Raw genomic sequence first — 27,340 nt, forward strand, 5'->3', positions numbered from 1 at the left:
CTCTCCACACACACACACACACACACACACACACACACACACACACACACACACACACACACACACACACACACTAGAAGTTTAATTAGCTATCATAATCTAACATGGTTATATCATTATTGAACAATCGATAAGGTATCACTTATGCATATGTTACGTGGTTGTGTATACCAATTAGTTTGACACACAAATATTATCACAGAATTGAATTACGTTTCTAATGTAACAATCTTCTAAACTAATCGTGCGGCATTCTTTTATATTTCCTGATAACGATTTGTTATAATTTTGAACACAGATAATGCGATAAAAATTTATTATCGACAGAAAATAAGTTTCCATTCGCGAATCATTCTGTGACAGAATCGTTTCATACAAGAATCATTACTCGTGGTTAATTAGTGTAAAAAAAATGTTCCAAAAACTCATCTTATTATTCTGCGTACTTTTAGCAGTTTTGGTATACGGTGAGTTAAAGTTTTTTACATATCCGCACTTTTTCACACTGAATTGTTTTACATAAATTGTGATTACAGCTGTTAATACCGAAAAGCACGAATATGTGGTCATCGAGGATTATCCGTACCATGTGAGAGAAACTCATTTCTTTTTTTTTCCATTTGCGATAGCTTGCAGTATCTACCGTGCGTTCCACCGACAAATAAAACTATATGCCATTCACATGTGGCTTTAATCGGTAGTCAGTACAGCACGGTGACTGTAAGCCGCTATTATTTTCAAATAAATCGGATTTCAGATAGAATTCGTTATTCCAATACAGGTATCGATCCAGATAGCCGGACTACACGTTTGCAGCGGCGCGTTCATACATGAATCGTGGATTATGACCGCGGCATCCTGTGTTTTTAGGTACGTGCTACTGCAAAAGTAATAGTATACAGGACGTTCCTCTTGGAAACCATGACTTTGACTTTAAAAGATTCTTTCACGAATTTAAAGCTGACTTTATAAAGCTGACTTTATCTTAGGATTTAGAAATATCAATATTTTTCAGTTTTGATATATGCAATATGAATTGACAATGTTTTATATTTTTTAACTTTCTCTCTCTCTCTCTCTCTCTCAGATAAAATTTTATAGTAGTTACGTTTTATACAGGAAAAGCAAATACAGATTTGAAAAAAATTTTGTCCATGAAAATAATTATGTAGGGAACTAAAGCATGATGAGCAATGCTGCAAACAAATTTTTTATTCATTCTTAGTGTTATTTTTAAGTTAAAATTATTTTCAAATCTGCATCTAGCTAAATTTTTAAATAACTAGCAAAATCGTTCTTTACAGAGTGTCCGGTAAGTTTTGACAAAACGCTCGTATGTATTAGATAGAGCGGACTAAATTAAATCGAAAAGTCCTCTACCATTTTGCAATTTTCGTAATTTTTTTTTAGTTACCCAATAAGCAGAATGTCTAAAATTGATATATGAAACAACTTTAAGATACCTTTAAGAGTTCTTTAAGAAATATCTTTAAGATATTTTATAAAGAACTCTGAAAGAAATCTTAAAATTGTCTTAATCGTCGATTTTACCCCTTTATTCGATAATCTTTAGAAATTAATATCTTGTTCACTATCGCGAAAATTGCAAAATGGTAGAAGACTTTTCGACTCAAGTATTTAATTAATACGTCGCTTTTATTAATATGTCGATTAATAAAATATTGATACATTTTATTAAAATGTTATTAATGTGTCCTAGTGCAAAATCATCAACAGTATCCGTACGCGTGCGTTCTTCTTATACCTCCACGGATGGCGATGTATTAGAAATAGACAATATTGTGGTGCACGAAAATTTTGATAAATATGTATACCTCAACGATATAGCATTGATGAAGGTATGTATCTCCATTCGCTGAAACAAACATCTCACGTGCCTGTGTTTTATTGGTTTATCCCATGCGCATCTATGCAAAGTTGTTACATTTATCAAACTTGTAGCTAAAGAGTCCTGCAGAGTTTGGAGAAAAGTTGCTTCCTGTCGCATTGCCGGAAAATGAAAAACTCCAGCATGGAGCCCATTGCGTCGTGACTGGCTGGAAACGAACTCAGGTAAATACTCGAGTGAGACGCGTAGTTTTAGTCTATTTTGGAATTTTCACAATCGTTTGCTCGAAAATATCGTTTCTTATCGTTTGACGAAGTATCCAGGTGCTACTTGGGGAACGCGTGACTCTGTCGTTCTTCCGCAGTGAAACGCTTCTCCTGGAGTTAGCAACTCTGGAACGAGATTTTTACAACGAACGTATATAGGCATTTTTATAGGAACTTGGATATGTAAACTTTCTGCAACTTCCCGCCAACCGGTTGGCACCCGTAAGAGGCGTTATTCAAAGTCACGTCGGTACCAAAAAGTAAATCGTTACAAAACACTGTCGCAAAACGTTCGTGCGCATTCGTAACCCTCCCTTCCTCCCCCCGTTTTGCTGCGACAAGGTCGCAATAACGAGAAACGTGTTGTAAAAACGTGCGAGCCGTGCCAAATTTCCAGGGGACCAACCCAAGCGGAGCTCTGCTCGCAGCGACCGCTGTGGCGATCGTAAATCAACGTACGTGCAAGGCGATGATGCCGAGCTACAAGCCGCTGTCTGAGGATATGTTGTGCGCTAATGCGACTCGCTCGTCGGAAAGGTGTCAGGTAAGATAAACATATAAGACGAAAGTGACGCGACACAACTCGGCTCGAGAAACGAGCGCGGTGATCCGTAAAGGGCTCGCGTGTATGAAACCCGCGACAAACTGTGGACGACACTCGAGAGAGCGTCGACGACACCGACAAGAGGCGCCTCGACCTCGTCCTCGCATGTCACGACACTTGGCACGCGTGCACGGTGTATATGCATCATCTACGTGCTATCGAGCCGGGTGCGCTCTCGTGTGTCAAGCGCAGTGAATCTGAAAGTACTGTGCGAGATGCCAAAATTATTGCGAAATGTTCTTTTAATCGAGAATATAGATAATAATAATAATATAATAAGGTTTTAGATCAATTAACTCGAGAATAGTGGCTTGATTTTTTTTATGATCATCTGGGTTGGTTTTAGAAACGAATAGTTCAAATCGAAGTGGATTCGATCCGATTCATTTTCAAAATTTCTGAGAAATTTGAATAAATTCGAAATTTCAAATTATCGGTGGTATTCGATTTCCAATTTGCTTATTTTATTTCCTTCATTTTAACGTCCGGGAAAATTTTATTTGAATTCTATTCGTTTTCGAATCAGAAAGATTATATTCGATTCAATTCGAAGCAAAAATTACAAATTCGATTCGATTTTATTTTATTCGACCTCATAAATGTTTGATTCGCACACCTTTAATATTTTAATATCCTAATTAAATCACTATTATTAATAACATATTATATTAATTGTTTTCCAATTTATTAGTGCTTGAGAACGTCATGGATATAGAATTAACTACAATTTTCTGAAAAAGCAAGTACAGAAACCAAACAAATATTAAACGGAAGTACTACGTTAAGTAACTTATTATGATAGTATTTCTAAAAAATTTTAACTTTTAATTAACATGATGTTTTCTTATGACGGGTTTCGATGAAATTAAGAATTTAAAGAATAATTATTAAAGAAAAAATGTGTTTTAAATATTTAAAACATTTTACAATAATTTACATTTTTTGCCACTAGGATATAAAAATATTCCAGTGATTATTCTCGGATTAATGAGCAAGATGATTTACAATTATATTAATAGTGGTTCATTTATTATTACGAATGTTATTAACTGAAACCGATTAAGATTATTGAGATTTTTTAGTAATTTCAAGCACCAATATCGATATGTGAATCTAAGCGCAATCTCGTAATGATCTCACGAGGAGCAGCGATATGTGGAAAATGCGAGGCGCGTAAATTAAGAGCAGTCGATAGTAGTCGAATTCCAATTGTGCCATGGCCACGAGTGTACAATTACATCAATGGAGTCAATAGTCTTTCCGCAAGTACACGCGCGGCTGGTTCAGGTGTCGGATGCACCAGATCGGTGAACAATGCAGCACTTGACTCGAGAACGCAATTTCCACGAGACGCCGAAGCACCGCAAGCGAAATGCGAAGAGACTCGCGCCGGGCGCTAGAAAAATTCCCGTTATTTCGCGACGTGACTATATGCGATCATGTTCGAAGACCGCGGAGCATGAGAGTATCTCGTATATGGTCACAATGTTTTTGTAAAACGTACCTTATTATATTTAAAATAAATTTATGTTATAGCGAAGGTTCAGATTTGGTAGAGATTTTGTAAAGATTTATATACAACTTTTACTGCTTTTTACTGCAGCTTTTAAAAATTATGAAACAAAAGCCACATACACACGTACGCGCACACGCATGTGAAGTAAATATTATTTTTAAAAAGAGAAAGAGAGAGAGGATTAAAATTTAAAAAAGACATATCAAGATGTTGTGTGCTACGTCAGTGCTATAATCCGTCATATAGCGCTTCGGTTCCTAGCAATTAACGCGAGTAAAGCTTCCAGCGATTATAACCATCATGATATTACTGTCTGCAGGGTGATCTAGGTGCGCCTCTAGTGTCGGAGCAGATGCTGATTGGCATTCTATCCTATGGATTAGGTTGCGATACCAGGATACATCCTGATGTCTATACTCGTGTCAGCAGCTACTTACCTTGGATCTTTACGAACACTGGCATCTCTTATAAATAAAGCAGTATACATACGATTAACATTCGCTTGCACTTAATTATGTACAAATTATAACGTATCGTACTTTTCTTATTAATAAATTCTGCAAGTTGCCATAAATATACTGAATAATCTACGAGATTTCCCACGCTTAATTTCTGATAACTGAATATCCTTGATTAAATTTTTCATCCTATCATAGCTGTTATAAATTAAACTGAAATACGATATTTCGTTTTACACATTCATGACATTGCAAGTCGCATGATGTGCATCTCTCTCTCTCTCTCTCTCTCTCTCTCACTCTCGCTCGCTCACTCTCTGAGGACAAGAAAGTAACCGTTCGAGTGCAAATAGACGACTGTTAGAACTCAAACGTTACGGAATTTCGTCAATACTTGATGCATATTCATAAAGGTTTAATATAGCAACGAGTTAGCAATCAATTATTTCGACCTGTCGCGTGCGTACTCGCTCATCGATAAAGTCCATGATCATGAATACAGTATCTCGAGCATGCCATTTAAAAGCGCTAGTGACGAACGTCCCGTACGTCCCATACTTCCGATTTCAAGTGCCACGCTTAAGCTTAATTATCGTGTTTCGAAACCGAAACTTCCGATGTACGATACGGTCGCACCGCCGCAGATAGCCGTTAATTTACCATCGATATTTCATCGAGTGCCAATTAATGGAAGGGATTAAAAGTTTATACAAATTCATACCAGCAGTTCATTTCCGTCCCGCTGAGAGTTCGATTGTGTGGAATTAAGCAGCGACCATTAAAAACCCTTTTAACGACCATTAAAGAATTAATGACACATATTTTTAATCTACCTCCGCGAGATATTTATTGAGATAAAAAATGATACGAAATTTACTATCCGGTAATAATTATATTACCAAGATAAAAAAATTGTATTATTGCATTGCTTCTTTATCAAATATAATTAGAAACAATGTAAGATAATTTCTATAAAAAAAATATGTTATATTGAATCAAATAATCTAAATAAATATCTATATCATTTACAAAGTACTTATAATATCAATTTTCATTTTTGTTTCTTTGTAAGTGAAAAAGATCTAAACTCACACATATTCCGACTTTCTCATATATCTAATTATGCAGTATCTCAATAAATATCCTAACATTCCTAATGCGATCGAAAACCGATTTTTTTACTTTTCAAAAACATTATTCCTATTAAACATTTGTCCTAATGAATTGCCGTCCTAAAAAATAAAAGCAAATGTTTATGTTATTAAAACAGAATTCAGAACAGTGACAATCTTGCGTTTCGCGGGTTTTCTCCGTGTTCAGATCCATTCTTGGAATGCCAACGTTTCGTGAACCTTGCAGTTCACTTCATCAGGGCGAGGAGCAGCCTGATGAAGTGAACTGCAAGGTTTACGAAACGTTGGCATTCCAAGAATGGATCTGAACACGGAGAAAACCCGCGAAACGCAAGATTGTCACATAAGTAACACCCGTGAAAGCCTCAAGAATATTAATTCAGAACAGTCTTTAGATATTCATCTAGTAATTCTAATAGATTCTGTATCATTAAGTATAAATCCTTAATTATTAAGAATGTATTCCCTGAGTATATAATTGTAGTCTCGAGTTTCCTTTATAATATTCGCTATATGTAAGTATAAAAATCAATAGGAGTCGTCGAGATATATTACTGTTTCTTCCGTTAACCCGTGCGGAGAAAAATATCGCTGTCAGAAAGCTCGCCAATTTTCGATCGCGACTGCTCGATATTTAAAACTGTCTGCATAACGGCATAAGAATAAAAGAACCACGACAAGCGATACTTTTCATCTGTGTGCAAAGATTAATATTTTTTCATGAACGGATTTCTGTGCAACATTTCTCTCTTTCTCTTTCTTTCTTTTTTTTCTTCTACCATCCGCTTCATCGTCTCGAAGCCAGCTCGCTAACAAAAACTACACAACGGAGAGAAAAAAAAAATGAAAGCTTCTCGCTCTTGTACATACGCTTGCTTGTCCTCCATCCTTCAACCCCACATTTATTATTTTTATCTCGGTGGACAAAAAATTATCATCTAATCATCTTCTTCGATGAACTCTATGCAAATCATGTTTGGAATGATTTTATAAAGTGTCATAATTCTCTCTTCTATAACTGCAAGAATTATCAAGATATGCACGTAAAAGTGCAGTAAAAAGAAAGTAAAACAAGAGATTTTTAGAAATATTTTATGATAATTTGTATAAAACTAATATGTTATACTGAATCAAATAATATAAATAAATATCTATATCATTTAATAAAATACTCATAATATCAATTTTCATCTTTGTTTTTTGTAAATGAAAAAGATCTGAACTCGCTTATTCCGATTTTCTCATATAAGATAATCAGAGATAAAGAGAAATCAAATTTGACCATAAAATGTTTAAAGCTTTAAGAATTTGTCTCTGATTGAGAGAGATTGACAACTTCAATTATCTAAAAAATTATGAAAATTAGAAATGTCGTTTTTTCTACGTTTACATATGTATATCTAGTAGATATTTATTCTTAAGTCTACAGCTTACAACAAATAAATAATGATATAACTAACTAAATATTATTTTGAAAAATTTAATAATTATTTAAACTTGCGTGACTCCAAGTATAACAACTTTAATCGCATAAAAATTCAACGAATGGATTATTGAAATGGATACGGTTCCGATTTTTGGAATCATTGAATATTGCACAGTATTCATAAATACTGTCGTGAGATGAAAACGCGAATGCAGCGTTAACAAATTATTATTTCAATTCGACAACAATTTATCGTGCGATATAATCATATTACGCAAATTATCCTAATATTGCAATTACTGGTTTTATAATAACATTTTTTTAACATGATCAAAGTTATCATTAATTTGTATCCAATTTTTTGTATCCAATGATAATTTGCGATAACTTTTAGATTTATATTTACTAAAGTGTTTGTCGGTTACAATTACTATTCAAAAATAGAAACATTTATATCTCTCAGTGAGCGATTGCGATCATTCCGTGCCACTACAGAAACATATAACATAAGAGTTATTCTCGTTATCGAGTTTTTATAACAGCATATTTATATGCACGTACTATGGAGTGCTATATAGAAATTCTGTGCAAATTGCAGTCCAATCTGACAGTTATGCTAGTCTAACTAAATCTCTCTATACTGCTATTGTCGCAATTGCCATTGCGACATAGTTTAGAAATCCCTTTGTTGAAACTTGGATTCATCAACAATCACCTGTTCGATATACTTACAGATACTGGACAATGCTTTTCACCTTCTCCCCAGCGGATCTTTGATTGATCGGTCTCTAACAGGCCAATATTCGGATTAATGTTTCAATGCAATTGTATCATAAACTACTAACTAGCGTACGCGAATTTAACTTCGACATGAAACAAGAATTGAAAAAGATCTTTCATGCCTGAAAGGATCGTTAGAATGTTCTGCGAGAATGCTCTTAAATAAAAATATACTTTATTATTACGTTTTGTTGTTATTTTAAAATATATGGTTACACAAAGACGTATTGTTATAATTATTCATTACGAATATAAAACAATTAATATTATATAACATTGTTGGAAAAATAAAGTAATATAATAATTTATTAATAAGAAAATAAGTAATTGTTTTACATTATAAACAATGAGTATTTATTTAAGCAACAATAACAAAAAATATAGAATTTCGAACAATTGTCTATATTAATGTTATATACGCATATTTGCACCTTTATTCGTTTCTTTAAAAATTTTAAATAATTTTATATACATTGAACACATTATAGTGCTCCATTTAATTATTAATTTTAATTATCTAGCATATGACAGCATTAATTTTATTTACGCATGAATTTTTCTTTTCAATTTTTTACGTCATTACATTTCAAAATTTAAATATTCACGTATTATTACATGTTTTTCTGCAGTAGATATGATCCGATCGTTATGGATGAACGAGAATAAAAGCATGAGTCGCACTAGTACCGTAAAAATTTCCGTCGCTGAATTTTTTGTTAGATCTGCGCTTCTTTATTCTGACATCCGGATTAATTGATGCCACTATTAATTTTTCCAAGCGCGAGAGAAATTTCCGATCATCCAGCTTCCGAGAATTCGACCTAGATTCCACTTGTTTGTCGTCGCAACCGTCCGGTGGGACCAATCGTACCAGAACAAAATACCGAAGATGAACGTTGAAACTAAAGCTTACCAGGCTTTACTGTACGTCCATCCGAGATGATCCGGTACGAGCCGATCAGAAAATAATTAAACGACTTCACCAGGCAAGTAATTAAACGTAATCATTACAAGAGACGCTCAAGCCGAAAAGCGATATTCTTTTTGGGAAGTCAGCTCTTTTCGAACGAAAAATTCAAGAAGCAAGATAAAGGCCCACTTCGCTACGACGAAGGAACCGTCGTGATTTCTCTCTCTCTCTCTCTCTCTCTCTCTCTCTCTCTCTCTCTCTCTCTCGCGAGTTTATTCAAACTCCAGTAAACTTCGCGGACTTGGATACGGTGGTTCCAGGGTTCCAGGGTTAGTAACGTTCCACGGCACATATAATTCATCGTTATCAGAAATTCCGGATATATTCGCGCTCTCGAAATAACATAGGCAGAACGAGACGTGTACCGCCGCGCCGCAGCCAGACAACAGGGTTCTGATATCCGCGGGAATATCGATCGTTCATACCGGTTATAATATCGTGCCGCATTAGTATGCCACGTCTGCCACGATTCTTAACGACCAGAACCAGATAGCGCGAACACGCTGCACCTCGACGCGATTTCGGCATGAAGCTCTTTATGGGACGAGAGACGATCATCCGATGTCACGTACAACAGCAATGTCGGTCTTTACGGCGACACCCGGTACGTACGTAGGTAAAGCGGACGTGGGCATCGACTGTTTGTGCTACCCTTTACAAGTCAGCCACCTATGTTGGGGCTGCAAAACCGTTTATTCAATGCCACCGCGGCGGTGGTGGCAGCGAAACCTAAAGCACCGTTCCGAGTCGACGCTGAAATTAATAATCTTGCGTGACGAACGATTACGTCGAGGCGAGTGTAAAGGGCAGCAAGATAATATTTATTGCATTGTACAAAATTACATGTCACCATCTTAGAACTGATTATACCTGCTTTAACGCAGAGACGACACAATCCTCGAAAGTTCCTGGTGATTAGACCCGCGCAATTATAAACAGCTACATCAAGTCCGCATAAATCGCGATTAAACGCAATCCAAGTTGTTGTTAATCAAAATCGATCCTGGTTTTCAATGGTACTTTAAACTTCAGGCGAGACTTGGGCAAGGTCAATGTTTGTACATTTCGTGTTTATTTGTTTCCCTGAAAGCCATGGTCCGTTGAAATATCTTAAGTTCGACATCCGTTGTCGATATACGTAACAAAAAGGACTTCGTTGCCGCAGCCACTCCATCGCTACTATTGTATGCACATTCAAATCGTGAAAGCAATCAAACTTCGTTGCGATAAACAATTATTTGATGTTACAACAAAACTTGGTTTTACTGAAAAATCCTACTAGGTAAATTTGCTCGTCGAAATGCTCGTAGAATTTGTTACTAAATTTTAATTTGTTGTTAACATAAAATAAAGTATGTCTCTAATAAGTACATCACGCACAAAATTGCAGCAAAATAATTTATATATTAGATATCATAGCAAAATCAGATTTAATAAAATTATTTTTAACGAATAGAGTATTTGAGAATTAATATTTTCTTAACAAATTATTTATAATAATTAACAATTCGCTGCAGTATAAGATATATCCTAACAATGAATCTTTTCTCTTTATATACGCTTATATCGATAAAATAAAATGCATGACGTAATAAAAAAATTGTAACTGTTGCACTTTAAATAAATATGTATTCACAGAATATAAATCTATCCATAACAGATTATTCCAAAATATACTAATTGAGCTTAAAACAGATTTAGATAAATGTGAAAAGAAGAGTTTTGTTGAAGTATTTAAAAATTTTTAGCTAGATATAGATCTAAAAATGATTTTGTTTGAATTATCAAAATAATTATGTAGAACACTCAAACTAATTGTCCAATATTAAAATTTTTTGCTGCATTGTCATCAACGTTTAAACTTTCTACATAAATTTTTGATAATCTAACAAATTTATTTTCAGATCTATATCTAGTTAAATTTTTAAGTACTTTAGAAAAACCGTTCTTTCGGTGTAAAGATTGAAAACAATATAGCTTACACAAGTTTAAGTTTTGATGCGAGTAAACATACAAAGATAATATTTACGTTTATTCGTGGAAAGGGTAAAACAATTGAGAATTTATTGAAATTTCACTTATAATTTCCGTTTTAGAATTATTATTATTGTAAAATCTTTTCTATATTTAGCTGTCCCTTTATTGTAAAATTTTTAGGTAGTATTTTTTCGTAATGCCGTCTAGTTTTGATACGGTTAAACAGAAGTAAATATTTTTTGAACGGTACGCTGCATCTCTTTCCTATCTTGGAAAACATTCAGAGAGAGGGAAAAAATTAATTCTGCTACACGTTCGCCTGCTCGGTTACCCACTGCCGTATGGCAGGTACTCGCGTATACACTCCTGGAAATCCAACACTCGCACACTCCTGAGCGCCCCAGGACACGATCCCAATTTGGAGCCCGTAGCCAACGAGTGCACCTCCGGAATCTCCCTGCGTCACATGAACAAATAAACCTTTTTTTCACTTCCGCATGACAGAAATCAATTTCCAAAAAGTCGCGTGGATCAAAAATAGAATGAGATCGTTTTAATGTCTTCCGAAGACGTCAGTTGTGCTCTTTTTTCCGAAATATTAAATTATATAAAGTTATTAACAGAAATTATATATGTACATTTTTGTATGCTAATATAAATGTAATATAAATTAAATAGTAAAATATATCGTTGATAACAGTAATGTGTGCAACATGCGGCCCGCATATAGTCCACTTATGAACTTTCTATGGCCCGCTAGCTCATAAGGGAAAATATAAAATCGTTTGTATTACACTTTTTATTTTGTGCAAATAAAATAAACATTATAAGGTCCAAAATATTTTACCTATTTCTAAAAATGGCTTCGCATCACTAGTTTGTAACATATAGAGCAATCTTATTCGCTTTCTCAAAAAAATGCTAAAAGAGTTGAATATATTCCGTTTCACATTCACGACACATGATAAAAAAATATGTAGAAAGAATTGTCTAATCAGAGGATTTCGAATATCCGTCATGGAATTGCCGACAGATAGAAAATAAGCATTGAAAACGTACCTGACAGGTGTCTTTTTCACCTTTGTCATCACCGGCGCAGATCATGTTGGAAGTCACTAGCCGATTACGAGCATAGACCTTTCGACACTTCTCTTGATCAGTGACAGATATATTCGCAGTTCGTAGTACTTCTGAAGTCGTACCATTTACCTGAAATTTGCAGCACGCGTGTACACTGTGGGCTGCCAAACGTTTACGAACATCCGCCCGTCCGTTCACCGAAGATCCCGTCAACATTTGTCGCGACGATCAACCGAAACTACGTCAAGCGCTCGGCAAACGAATCTTAACGTTTACACACAGCTAAACAACCTCGCTGAACATTACCATCGACTAAGCATCTTAGTGGCAATAAATCTTGACACTGATACGAGTGTGTAGACGCGAGAATCGAGACAACTTATGAACGACCAGAAATGACTTACCGATGTTTTTCCCCAGCCTGTAACGATTACCTTGGTATCAGTTTTAATGCTCATCGATGGAAGCGCAAGAAGGATAGGTTTTATATTTTGTTTGAATGTTAAAAGAGTAGACAACTAGAAAAAAAGTCTTTTATCTAATCTAATAGGGAAAATGTACGAAATAAACTATATAATTGGCTACGTACTTTAATTAAAGCCACGTCGTAATCGTAAGTTAGCGGATGATACTTCTCATGACAAATGATCGAGGCAATATCTTTGATTAGACCTCCTTTGTTGTGATACGTACTTCCAATGCGCACTTTGAAGACCGATAGCGTCTTCTCGCTAAAATGATACATTTATGCCCAATTTCTTCACTTCCAGATAAGTTGAGAATAATCTTATCCAGGAGATATCTCCATTATATCCTGGCTGATATCTCTTGGATAAAATTATCTAGAGATGAAAAAATTGGGCATAAATCAAGTGCTCTTGAAGCGCTTATGATTTCTGCGAGACTTACATAAGTTATGCTACCTAATCTTAATTAATTTTAAGAGACAGCGAAGCAATCAAGAATAAGAAATTCACGCATACCCATAGACACAATGTGCCGCTGTTAAAATCCATTGTTTGCTAATTATGGAACCTCCACATGCAAGTTTATCCTTATAATGAATAGAGACCTATTGAAAATTATTTAAAAAAAATTTTTCAGATAATCTGCAGGATAATCTCAATTATAATAATTTCATGCAATTGCTCAGGTGCTCAATCATATGACAATCGTGAGAAGACATTTCAACTGTAAACTGACCTGATACGGATGCTCAGTAATGGTTGTAGATGTACCACCGACTATTCTATACTCGAAGCACGAGGCGGAAGCTATCAACACCATGCAGAATATAATCAGCATGACTCCGACTGTAGACAACTTGGTTACTGACATTGTTGTTCGTGAGACTAAGCTCGAATTAACGACGAATCCCGATAAGACAAACGACGATATCAAGATATGATATGACATTGATGTTCTTCGTAAGAATCATAACGTGCATTTTCAAGTATGATTAGTTATGATATTATATATATCTTATATATAAAAATAGATCAATAATTTTTAGATATAAAACTAAACGTACAATAATACGTTGTAAATTAATTTAAGAGAATTAAAACTAACAGAATTATATATTTATACTTTAGAAACATTTTTTCTATCTGAACAGTCACTAGATAGATCAAATTGCTCTAAATTTGGTTGACATTTTAAAGCTTTTAACGTTGCATCAGTGTTCCTGGCTATCAATCTTTTTCTTCTATTTTTATATGCTATACGATTTCATAGTGTAGCGGAAAATATTCTAACTATTTTTTGTATTCGCGCAATATATATTTTTATATAAAATAAAAATACGTTCATAGAGCAATCCGTCGACTATGTGAAAAATAAAATTTGATTTTTAAAATTAAATTTTCGGAAAACTAATGCTCGCCAGAGTTATTTCCATAAACTCGAAGCGCTTTTTAATCTTTTTAACCTCAAAATTATTTTAAATAGTCCACGTAAGATCAGTACAATGATATTATTGTATTAAGAATATATCTGAAATATTTCAAAATAATAACAAAATTATGAAAAAATTACAGATTATTCTAAATCGTATTTAGAAGTAATACAACAAATTTTTTTGTAACAGTTTGCTATCTGGATCATAAGTTACAATATTTTAATAAATAGTAATATTTTATAAATCTGCGCTCTAATAGAAATGTTTGGAAATGTATTATAAAATAAATGTCAAAAATCTCAATTTCTTAATGTAAGTACTTTATATATTTAAGATTATTTATGTAAAGTTACATTACGATGCATGGACTAGATGATCAGTAAATAAACAAAATATTTATTTGTTCTAAATCTTTGTAACTAATCAGTGAATCACAATGAAATTTTGCATGAATCATTTTCAATACTTAAAGTACTTATTAAAAAATTTTAATTTTGTTATCATTTTTTAAATTTTAATTTATAACAATAAAAATAATAATAAATAAAATAAGTAAACAATAAAAACAGAATATTATGAATATAACTTTCATATGTACATAGTTTATTTAAAATATAAATATTAACACACTTGTAAAAATAACTTTTAAATCTTTAAGTGCAAATTAATTCAGTGCCTTTAAATATATATTGCCTTGTAACTCGATTTAAAAATTTGATGCCTTAAACTCCATTTTTAAATATTTTCTCGCTCTTTTGCGGTTGGAAGTATAGATCTTTAAATTTTTAAAACACTATCTACTTTTGTGAAACAGACGATATAATTTTACGAAATAACAGTAAACGAAAAGCGCTATTTAAACACTGCATGTTTTCGCATTTAAATTAAAAAAGAATGTAGTTAAAACCATAAAATAATTTGTTCTATTCTGAATAAAGTTGCTGTGACTCATGAAACGTGACTCATAAATAAAACACAAAAAATGATATTAGAGGTTTCGAAATGGAAGAAATAACTTTACAGCATGACAACGCTCGATTATTGCAAGGGAAACGAAAGATGTCGATGCTTTGTGCTGAGATTATCCCACTCATACGAATTATTCACCAGGACTACGGATTACTATCTGTTTCGATCGCTCGAACATCATCTGACTAATTCACATTTTAGAACAGTCGAAGAGGTCCGTAAAAGTCTTCAAGACTTTATCGACTCAAAACTATCAAGTTTTTTCCGGGAGAGAACTCGTCAATTGCCTGATAAAAATAAAGTCTAAAATAGAAAATACTTTACTAAAACATTGCTTTGAACATTAAATTTCTATTTGATTTTTTGTGAAAAAACTTTAAATTTCATAAAAGAAAGCACTAAATTAATTTGTACCTAATAACTATCTTAGGCTGTAATTGTACTTATAGACATTTGAATTGAGATTTCAATATTTAATATATTATAATCTTAAGACAGTTATTAGATGCACAAAGGACTATGCTCAGTTTGGGCCCCGGCTGAACAGCATTGAGACCTAGCTAGGATTGCAGAACATCAAAAAAGGATTAAAAAGTTCCATATGCACAACTTTGTAAAATGAGTCCATTTAGTGCTACAGCTATTCAAAGTTCGCTATTATGGCCATGTATTGTGTACCATGTAGGACAGGTTTTATTCGATTTCTCGAATCATCTAGTATCTGGAATATGTCCAATCTTGATGAAGACAACTAAAACCTTTTTTGGACCCCAAATGAATAGTTATAAGTAATATATAATATATTAATCGGGGAAGAGGGGAGAGAGACATTCAAAGTATGAAACAAAAAGTTTTAATTGTCTAATTGAAATATGGCCAATATAGCACTCAGGAAACCTCTCCTAGTTAGGCTTATGGAATTTTTGTTTCTCTTTTGATACCTTAAAATTTTAGGCATGTCTCAAAGTTGTTCATCCGGGGTCCAAATTCCCCTATAAAACTGGGCATAGTCCTTTATTTATTTATATCTTTGTAATTATAATCAGTGAATCACAATGAAACTTTGCATAAGTTATTTTAAATATTTTAAGTACTTATAAAAAAATGTCTCTGTCGTTGTCTCTTATAATAAATTGAGATTAGATAAATATTTCTAATAAGTTTGCATAACGATTTAAATTGAGTGAAATTAATCGTTACTTTAGAATTCACAAAACAAAACGCAAAATGTATGCTGATAACATGTGAAAATTAAATTAAAATAATAAGAAGAATAATATTTAATGTACATTTAGTTTAAGTCAGATATTTCGTGTTGTCGACAAGCCGACTGACGAGCGGTCTTGATATAATATTTGTTGTTACGGTAAACAGTATGGCATTCTGTACACAGAAGGTTGTTGCGCTATCATTCATAGCACACGCAAAACGACAAGTGTTATAGTAGCGTGATCCGTTCTGTCGCGTTATTTTCTCTGAAGCACATTAGAAAAAAAGTATGATTTCTTTTAAACAATTAGCAATATAAATAGTTCCATTCTTACGCGATTTTAAACTAATAGTAATTACTTAACTCTTATAATTAATGATTTGTAAACGTAAAAAGGCATCATTTATTTACCGAAACGGATATAGACGCTTTATTCAAAGAAAAAGTTAAAGCACAAAACGAGTACTATAAATTATTGCTTACGACATTTTTAATAATTACTTCTTTAATAAAAAAAAGTCTTGTATTCGCGAATGTATTTTGTATTTCACTTTAAATTTTTCGCCAATTCAAATACATTTCCTACATTGCAAATGTATAAAATTTTCATAGATATGTGCGATTCAGTTTTCCGTGTAAAAATAACACTGTACGCGTTTAAATGTATAAATCCATTTTACAAAATGTAGTATATTATTTTTACATAGAAAACTAAATCACACGCATACATAAAGACACTTATTACATACTTCAATTTGTAATGTAGCATTTAATTCTTTTTGTAACTAAATATATCATATTTTGCTTTACATTTTCGTCAAATATGGTTGCTTAGAAAATCGAAATTGAGATCGTAAAGTGATATACAAATCCCCGAATAAAATGTTTCTAATAGTGACAGTAATGAAAAGCTATTATAATGTTGATCGATTATTAATGATATAAATAATCACTGAAATATTTTCTACAAATATGTGTCGCGTTAATGTTCAAAGTGTTGCATAAAAGCGTCATACATTCATAAACTTTAGTGATTAGCTCGCACGCGATCGTAACTAACCATGTTTTTGCGAGTGTTATGTTATGTGTGTGCGACAAAAGGAAGGAGAAGGTCTCGAAAGACGACAGCGCAGCAACCGTGAGGTAAATACCTTATTTATGTCATTTATTATTTTCATATTAAATTTTATACATTTCCTTTTATTTGACTCATTTATCTGCATAATAAAACAAAGATAAAAAAAAGAATTTTTATTTAAACGTTTTATAACAATTTACGTATATTTAAAAACAGAGTTTTTTTGTGTGTGTATATGTAGAATTAATCACCTTTTTAATCATTTTATTAAATATCAATTTTCAAAGACTAAATAATGAATTCAATACAAGCAATAATTATTTTTTGAAATATTAGTTATTTTCTACACCGCTTTAATTTGAATATATCTACATATATGTATTGTAGACTAACGTAATTGTGTTACAATTCCATTGTTGCGTATATGTCGATGAGCAGAAAATTATCTTTGTTTTAACTTGAAATGACGGATCAATGAAAACAAAGTATTATACATATATATATGTATATATAAGTATTATATATATGTATATATATATAAGTATTATATATATGTAATTGTAAGATATGTGCAACATAATAACTCTTTAATATCTAATCTAAGGACAAATATTAAAGATAAATGTAACATGTTTTGTAAATCTATCGCTTTAAAACAAATAATTTAAACTAGTCGAACAGACTAGTAGAGAATAATCTCATTTAGAATAGTCTAATTTAGAATAATCTAATCTCCAAAAGTAGGTATATGCAATCATTTATCGGTTTATCCTGCACAGAAGGGATATACATGTTATACGCGAAACTCATAAAATATACTTGATATAGTAAGACACTGTAATTGTGCACAAATAGAGAAAAGCTAATTATTTGCTATCGCGACCAATCACGTTTATTGCGAAACAACAATCTCACTTACCGGAATGTTGCTCGACGAATCTGAGTGGGTGCTGCCCTCGTATACGCAAACTTCCTCCTGGGTTAACTCGTTGTAATCTGTTCGAAATTTCCAACTCCTAATACTTACTTAGTTTCCACCACGTACAACGGTTTAACACGTACGTGATGCTGCATGCTGACGCACGAACAATATGAAATATTCCACTGTCATGCTTCTTGAAGTTATATTTGCATCCTTTAGCATGAGTCTGGTCTAGATCTATTTTCCAAGCATCACAATTTCGAAAATGCAAACAGACAATAAAATTTTACTCGTTTAAATAAGAATTAAATGAGTTTTACTTTAATTGCATTTTAATTTTTTTTGAGTTTGTTAGAAAGATATATCATTCATAATATATTTATATATAAATAATATAAATTTAAGAAAAATCTATGTAATATTTATTACATTCAACGTTTCTCCGCAATTAAAATATTGTGCAAAAATAGCTACATGTATTGATCTTCTTATTTAATTTATTAAAAAATCATCATTGTAATTAAAAAAACTCATCATTTCTTTTATGTTAAATTATCGACGTAACTTGAGAATCTCATAAACAAATGGCTAATGTATACCGTTGTTGAAACACGTTTATAGGCAACACGTATAACGTGACTTACCGTGATCATCCACGGGCACATAATCGAAATATCGATAAAGTGTGACCCACGTTTAGTTGCCGCGACATTGAAATTATGGTAAAAGGAAAACAACGTTTATTCAAATTTGTGGCAGATTTGCTATTATGCAAGATTACGTGATGTACATTTCACTAATATTCCAACAATGTGCGCTTTTGCATAATATTTTCCTGTTTCCAAACTATAGGGAACGTGGAAAAATTAAAAGTTAAAACTCTTCTACTAGACCGCTCAATTTAACCAGAATTTTCTGTTTTTACATTAATTTTACGAGTAAAATGTAATATCACGTCTAACGGATAGTGTGAAGATTTATATGCAGAACAGAGTTTGTTCTCAATTTTGTCGAAATTATATTACAGATTATATTCATTGCGGTCTCGATATTTTATTCTATTAAAAAAATACTAGAATGATTTTTTACTCGAATAGACGGAAAATATGAAAAATGTATAAAAATTAAATTTTCCGCGATACCTTTCATAATGCAGTGTCATTCGTGTATTCGAGGCGTGCATAGTTACGTGTGTAATTATGATTGTCATATATTTTTATCTTCCAACCTTTATTTCGTGACGAAATGTAACGTTAAGCCGCGTAACGTGATATTACGTTTTTACTTTGATCTCATGTTCTCGACACTGTCTCATTAGCAGCTTTGTACTATATCCGCGGTAAATGCTTCCTAAATAAAGACTTTTATCGATAAAAATGACATCATTTCTTTCTTTGTGTTTAAACAAATAATAATGCCAAAATATAATTAGACACGTCTATAAGTTAAACTAATAATGGGCTAAACGGTTATTTTTTGTAAATTTAACGGTTATGACACATTCTACAATAAGACATTATTAATAAATCAGAAGTCAGAAGCTAGAAATTGACCAATCAAAGTCAATTATTCTTCTTGCATTTGATCGTGATTGATCAATTTTTAGCTTCTGACTTCTGATTTATTACTAATGGCTTATTGTAGACCGGCCATTACTGTTACTTCAAAATAACCGATTATTTAAATAATTATCGGTTATATAAACGGTTTTATTACTCATGATACCTTATATCATATTTTTTCTTATTTCTCATTACTTAAGTCATTTAAGAAATTTATTTTAAAATATTTCATTATTTAAAATATTTGTACTTAAACAAATAAATATAAAGTGTTGAATTTTATGCACAAAAATTGATATCAATATAATTATTAACTAATAGCTCAAATTTATTTTCATTCTCTGAATGAAAATAAAGGCATACGGTCATATTTCAATTGAAAAATATTAATATGATTAATATAAAACAATTAAACGAGACAAGAGTGAAAAGTCATTTTTTAAATTCCATTTTTATCGTAATATGGTTAAATTAACAAATATATAAAAGAAATATTATATAATAATATATTTTGTTTTTGTACTTGATAATTTAAATCATTTTCATCTTTTTTAGAATTTACCTTTTATTTACTTATAAAATTTAAAACTTGATATACGTATTAAAAATAATCATTTAGTCCGTTAACCATTATTTTGCAAATTTGATAATTTACTAAAGTTATTTCTCAATAACGGTTACTCAGTACAACAGATAACGAAATAACGCCCATTACTAAGTTAAACTAACATACAAAACATAAAAATATCATAAATATTAGATTCATTATATATTCCTTTTCAGTCGGCGTACGATAAATGCTTAATCGTATTTTATAACGAAGCACAAGAACGTCGCCAGCTGTGTCTGAAATTCGCGCTTGAGAAGGAATATCGTACTTCGATATTGAATTGCTAATTACGAATTAGCGCACGCTCTGCAGCTACAAACTAAATATTGTTCTTTTATTGGTCAATTTTGTACTCTATAGTATATTTATCTCAATTTATATAATTCGTGATATATATATTAAAAGATTAAAGTTTGATATGTACAATAATAATAAAAAATTATTATTAGAGATGTAAAAAGAGAGAGGGAGAGAGAGAGAGAGAGAGAGAGAGAGAGAGAGAAAGATTCCGCGAAATACATCTCGTAAAGTAAATATCTTTAAATCTTATCTTAAATCATTTCCTTTTATTTATTTGATAAATATCTAATCTCCAGTAAGATTCTTAAAAATACGAATGTTTAAAAATAAATACATTTCAAGTGCACATCGACAATGCTGTTTCATTTAAATGTTACACGCAAATGATTATCGAGAACTAATCGATTTACAGTCAAAGCGAGCACCAGATTCGTCAGAAATCTATTGAAGCAAAGAGCTTAAATATTGAGGAATATCCATTTCAGAGGTTAGTATTACGAACGATCGATCTTTACGCGCGATTTGGCTTTTAAAAAATCGTTGAATTCTTATTTCTTTTGTCCCTCTCTCTCCCTTTCTCTTTGTTGCTGTTCATTCTCATTTCACCAATCTCGCGGAACAACGTTACGATGTTTTGATCATAAAGTCAGGCATTTCTGTGTAAGTAATAGTATCATCACGACTAACGAATAGCAAATAATAACATCAGCGCCATGCGCATTCGGACGATTTAATCAATTTTAACCAATTTTAATCTGCCACTCGGTAAAAGTAATTTTTTAGATTTCCTGATCACCCCGCATTCGCGTGCATTTCGATCTTTTGCAGAAATAAACGCGAGAGAGATTCAAGCGAGAACAAAAATATTACGAAAATAATACCGTATATTACGTTCGTAACGCGAGTTGCACGGTAAAAATGTCAATGCTCGTAATACGTCTATGACGAAAAGGAAATCGACTCGACACCCGGATAAAACTCGGTAGATACTGTCAGATCCATCACCCTGATATGCCGTTGGCGTTACGTCGGATGAAAATGTTTTAATTCCGCGTTTCCTCGACATTTCGGTTGGCGCGACGAACCCGGTACGCAGCGAACGACCGTCCCGATGATCCCAGACTAAAGCCGCAGACTACATCCAATAACTTTCTTGACAGTCCGCGACGACCTGACCATTTCCCCTTCAGCCGTCACGTAGGCTTGAAGAAATAGTACCGTGCGAAACGTACTGTATCAGTGTGCACGCGTACGTGTGAAAATTGGAAACATAATATTTACGATCGCAAATAAACCGTCAAGAAGATCAAGAATGATACAAATAACACGACGAATACCTTTCGGATCGAAGTACTTTCTTATTATGTCGTTAAATAGAAATCTATAAAACAAAGTCTTTAAAAAAAAAGAGACCTAGACTGCGTAATTTTTTATTCAAATTCCGCATTGTTACATACATTTGAAACTGCAATTTCGAGTTAATGGAAAAACTTTATTGTGCAGCGCATAGTTGCGAATTCGTGGCCATCCGACATCATTCGCAATGTAAAGAATCATTGAAAATACGGTAAAGGCAGTGAATCGAATAGTGTGCGACCGTTTTAAAGCCGCAAGCACGTATTTGAACTATCATAAAGTTGTTGCTGTTTTATTTTCCACTGCAGGGAACGCTATGCGGCCGAAGAGATCGTACCGAGTAATTGTGTAAGCAACATAAATATTTCTCCACCAGTGAAACAACAGCTCCCGCGGCGATACGCGTTTACGTTTCGTGCGACAGTTTCCTATCGAAGCATTATCATCGAATCGTCGTGATACGATAGGTATCCTCCGTGTAATCATCGGATGGACGTATCATCGATCCGATACAACCAGTTCACCGATTCCAATACCTCCGCAAGCTCGTGCGAATGTCTATCCCATTTTTTTTCACTCCGTTGCATTTTGACTCGAATTTCCTGTGAACGTCCTTTCAGATCTTCATTTTCAATCTCCATTTGTTAAAAGAAAAATCTCTCTTTTACAATTTACACTGCAAAGTCCACAGAAATCTTTTATACATGTATAAAAACCGGTACGGTCGTTTTGCAGAAACGTCGATTTCTAATATCGTTAAGAATTCAAGTAGAAATGCATTTTCAAGTGGCTAGCAGCACACCGGGAAAACCAGCAGTCGGGAAGTTGCCGTTCAATATCACGGCATTACGTGCGAGGTGGCAAAACTCTGTGAAGCGATACCGTATTAAAGTAATAGCACGGAGCGTTATTACATCATAATCGTACGACGATTATTGCAAACTGTACCGCAACGGCTAATACTATGAACAAACGCTAAGAAACGGCGTTTCTCAGAAATTTATTCTTTGATACCCACACTCAAGATAACAGTCACGTTTTCAAAACTATCGTAAAGTTATTTACAGTATGCCAATTGTGCCAATAAAATTGACAGAAATCGTTATTAATTAAATAACTATATAAATAATTATTTATTAATTAATTATGTAACAAATAATTATATTGTTACATCCAGGGATTTGTGTGTGTATAACACAGGCGTCAGACACAGGGGATGGGATCGTGAGACTTTTATTGAAGATGAAAAGGAAATTTACTTTATAAAAGGACGGACGATCAGAGAAATATGACGAGTCTTAGGCTGAGCGGCAAACCATAAGACTGTCTTTATACATATCATAATAGTATTAATTATAACTAAATTTAAACATAATAATTAAATTTAATTTAATTAATTATTTAGAAGTAAACAATTGACTCAATTTTATTCTGACCAAGCTATTAATTCGATGAAATGAATATAAATCTTTGGACGACACAATGATTCATTATTTCGTATCTTTAAAAGAACAAGATAGATAGATAAAGAGAGAAAGAGAGAGAGAGAGAGAGAGAGAGAGAGAGAGGAGAAATTGTGGAATTTGTATTAATAATGTTTTTTTTATTATTATTATTTTTCCCTTCTTTATCCAAGATTTATATGGTACAATAGATTTAATACAGGGAAGTTGGCGCTGGGGCCTTGTAGGCGACGGGGTCTGTTTGTCTACTAAGACTGGACGGGTCAGAGCGTAAGTATTCCCAGTATATTGAGTGCTCCGTAACGACGCCGAAGCGCTTATCAAAGAATTAATAGAACTGAAAGTATTAAAAAGTTATAACGGATGGCGCAAGAAAGCAGAGACAGAACACAGAAAAAAAAAGTTTATGGATGCGCGCCGGACGTAACAATATAATAAATTAACTATGTAATAAATAATAATTTATTAATTATTATTAAAGAATAATTATCAGAAATTACGATCAAAGTTTAATTTTCTAAAAGGACAAAGGAATATATTTTAAATATATTTTTCTCGTCATTTGTTATCTCCTAATTTTAAGCTATTGTTCAATTTAATTGCGTCTGAAATTCAAAATTTCAGTGCGTAGAATTTAAAGCGTATTTGCACGTGCATACACACACACATACGCACAGACAAACACAGACACACACACACATGTATATATTCTATTAAACCACGAACCTCTTTCAATGATTTGACGGTTTATCGTTCTGCGGGGAAATAGCAGCGAACACGAGCGAATACATCTGTTAGCTTTCGATCGTCATCGTTCACATTACAACGAACCCATTCGCTCACCGCGTTCGTACGGCATAAACGCAACTTTGCATACGCGGACATGACCGATATCAATTTCGCGAGTGCGGAATTTAGAGTCCACTTTAGATTTAAACGCGATATCTAAAATTACGTTCAAATATGCGCTTTAGGTTCGCTCACGTCGACAAATTGAGCACCCTATGGGCAACCTGTGCAAACGTAATCGTGCGTTAAAATAAAAATTTTCGCGAGAATGAAACGAGCAAATCGTTCGTTTTTTTACAAAATTATAACATATTCGATAATAACGTGTCCATGAAATTCATTTTTTTCCGAAATTCACGGATTCTACGACGTTTCGCTAATCATAGAATAAAAGGATCCAATAATATAAAGATAGAAATAAACGGAGGTCGTTTTCCGGAACAATTCTTGCCTCCCGAGAGGAAACGGGGCGTCCATGCGCGACAAAAGTAGTTGTCTGTTCTGCTCGATAGTCGACAATAGGCAACAAACCGTGACAACAGCGAAACCGGAGAAAGAAATTCTCTCCGCTGCGCGAAAATAAGCAGCCGGAAGTTTCTCGGTGTGTCGATGAAACCGGGAATGTCTCCTTACACGCTCACGCATAGTTCGGCGTCTGGGAACCAAGGAGCTCCGATAACCAGCCGCGTCGGGCACACCTCGATTCCGCAAAAGCGCGTATCGACTTTTTATTCGACGGTATTTCGCACCTTCGCCGCTGTCGTTCTAACAAAACTCGACTCCTAAACGGGGGAACTTGGCTCCCCGAATGTCTCGTGAACGAGGACGATCGCAGCTATAATCATCGGTGGCTTATTATCTCGTGCATAAAGGAAGATAATTAGCAGAAAAGAAAGAAAAAAGGGACCAGCGGAGGATCGAAATTTTCTTCGCAGTCATCCATTCAATTTTGTTAATTCGCAGAACGCTGATAATCAACGGCGTGTCTCCTTTTTCTCTCGAACATCGAAAAAAAATATCTATTATTTTTAAAAATACATTGCGAAATTAAAAATTTACCATTTAACAAGTTTTAATACACACATAGAAAGAACGGTTTCGTATCTAAAAATTTAACTAGATACAGATCCGAAAATAATTTTGTTGGACTGTATTAAAATAATTGTAGATCAGTCAAACTGGTTGCTAGACTGTCAAAACTTTGTACAGCATCGCTCATCATGCTGATAAGTTTCGTACATAATTATTTTGATGATCCAACAAAACCAGGGTTGATAAAGACTAATGTTTTTTTTTAGAATAAAACATATTGTGTTTCTTCTTAAACGTTTTTAATGCTTCAAATATGCTTTAAACAGTACTATAAAAAAAAATATTTAAAACATATTAAAAATATCACGTTTAAAACACGTTTAAAACACGTTTTTTACCAATCCTGAACAAAACCTATCTGAATTTTTAAATATTTCAGCAAAATCGTTCTTTCCGTCTTTCTAAAGAAAACGCGAGGCTAAGGATCGCTTCGATTTCCGTCATTCTCTGCTCAGTAACCTGAGAGGGAAAGAATTTAGTAGCATAAGAAAGAAACACGTGCCGTAACACACGGCGTCGCGACGCGAGGCACGCTTATTGCGACAATTTCGCGAGATTCTCGGCGATATCAGGCGTCGCCATGGCGAAGATAGTTATCCCAACGACTGTGAAACGTGTATTCGGTGTCGCAGCCGTACTCGCCGTTCTCTTTTCAGTACGTTAGGAACTTAATAATATAAAAGAAGCAGAAAATGCGCGGGGAAAGGAGAGTACGAGAAGGGTGGCAGACGAGGTACATGCCAACCAGCTGCATGGCGACGGCCGTTCCGACTTAACATCGTTTCCCGGGGAAATAAAAGCGCGGCTCTTCCACCGGGTTGAGGCTGGCTTGGCGTTGCACTCAAGATTGCATCAGTATTTTCCTGGAGCGCCATCCGAGGGACCGAGGTCTCTGTAATTATTGTTTGTCTACCGAATGTGCGCGGAATGGATTCGGCGCACTCGCCCGCATTGTATCCTCCTTACCGCAGAATAAACCGGATTTACGCTCCGTAAGAGAGCGTATTGTGTAGAGACGCGGCTTTGATTTCCTTTCCCTTCGAGTGCGCCTTGTTCGAGTTGCGAGGCAGCATCTGACGACACTAAATGCGATGAATTACCGTACACGAAGTAATAAGAATGGCCGCGTCTTTAGAGACAATCCTCGAAAGTCTTTGTTAAAATACGTCCTTCTCTGTAATTCCGCAAGCGTGAGCTTTCGAGAGAATTTCTCCGTTTCTACGCTGATATTAAAACATTTATTAGAAATGTTTCGCGCTCGATAAACTTAGGCGACGTCGCGGAACACAAACCGCCGCGCCGCACCGAACGCCCACGTCGCAAGTCGCGAGCTATATAGATCACAGTCACGAGTAGCCTTAGCAGTGCTTAAGGTGACGCATTTGTTAGGACTCTTCGCTAGTATAAAGACGGAGACGTAGCAAATTACCAAGCACAATGGCGACTGTCTACGTGCGACTTCTCTCCTCCGTATGGCCGTTTCTCTTACTTTAACTCGTTTACACACCGGCATTCCAGACCGCCTTCCATCGCGCGGTAATGAAAATTTAGAAGCATTATCAAGCGGTCTCGAGCTGAGTTCCAAGCCTCCCCCTCTCTTCACCGGATGAAGCCTCTCTAGCCAACGAAGACGCTTTTAAAAGAAAGAGAACGAACGATGTAACAGAGTTCTAATTTGCAACTCTATTCCGTCGGGATATTCGTCAGGTTCGTGCACGGGGAAGGGGGAGGAATTTAACGAGTGACGAATGCTCGCATCAATCAAGATTATGACCGCTTCGGCTTCTCTGAAATTTCCTCTTGTATTCCGGCGTGGAACCCCTCATTTTTAAAGCTCTTCCGTTGAGTAGCTTTTGTAACCTCCCCCACGATAAACTCTACTCCACCCCTTCATCAGGATATTAGCGCGTAGGCCTTTCGTTTCGTTCACTTCAAATTATGATTGTAATTCGACATTATCAGCTGCGAGCCACAGATACGATCGTCACACACACGTTTAAAAAATATTTATAATAAAAATATGCGTACCT

At 34.1% G+C, this 27,340-nt stretch overlaps 2 protein-coding genes across 2 annotated transcripts in view; one reads left to right on the forward strand and one right to left on the reverse strand.

The window, feature by feature from the left end:
* Positions 1 to 4,816, forward strand: part of LOC108727678 (uncharacterized) — a 9,247-nt gene extending 4,431 nt beyond the window's left edge. Inside the window, exons 6-12 of the mRNA XM_018455879.1 lie at positions 336 to 467; positions 537 to 589; positions 782 to 870; positions 1,721 to 1,859; positions 1,963 to 2,073; positions 2,513 to 2,659; positions 4,555 to 4,816. Of these exons, the coding sequence (XP_018311381.1) occupies positions 336 to 467; positions 537 to 589; positions 782 to 870; positions 1,721 to 1,859; positions 1,963 to 2,073; positions 2,513 to 2,659; positions 4,555 to 4,710 (827 nt within the window). The 3' untranslated portion in view covers positions 4,711 to 4,816. The remainder of the gene's footprint in view (positions 1 to 335; positions 468 to 536; positions 590 to 781; positions 871 to 1,720; positions 1,860 to 1,962; positions 2,074 to 2,512; positions 2,660 to 4,554) is intronic.
* A 6,279-nt stretch (positions 4,817 to 11,095) lies between these two features.
* LOC108727694 (trypsin-7) lies at positions 11,096 to 13,396 on the reverse strand. The gene is made up of 6 exons (XM_018455897.1): positions 13,263 to 13,396; positions 13,043 to 13,131; positions 12,649 to 12,790; positions 12,464 to 12,577; positions 12,039 to 12,188; positions 11,096 to 11,436 (listed from the first exon to the last, which is right to left on the reverse strand). The coding sequence occupies exons 1-6, from the start codon at positions 13,362 to 13,364 to the stop codon at positions 11,287 to 11,289; spliced, it is 747 nt and encodes a 248-aa protein (XP_018311399.1). The 5' UTR covers positions 13,365 to 13,396; the 3' UTR covers positions 11,096 to 11,286.
* Between the last annotated feature and the right edge of the window lie 13,944 nt (positions 13,397 to 27,340).

This window comes from Mycetomoellerius zeteki, unplaced genomic scaffold (assembly GCF_001594055.1).
Source record: "Mycetomoellerius zeteki isolate Tzet28-1 unplaced genomic scaffold, Tzet1.0 scaffold52, whole genome shotgun sequence".
NCBI lineage: Eukaryota > Metazoa > Arthropoda > Insecta > Hymenoptera > Formicidae > Mycetomoellerius > Mycetomoellerius zeteki.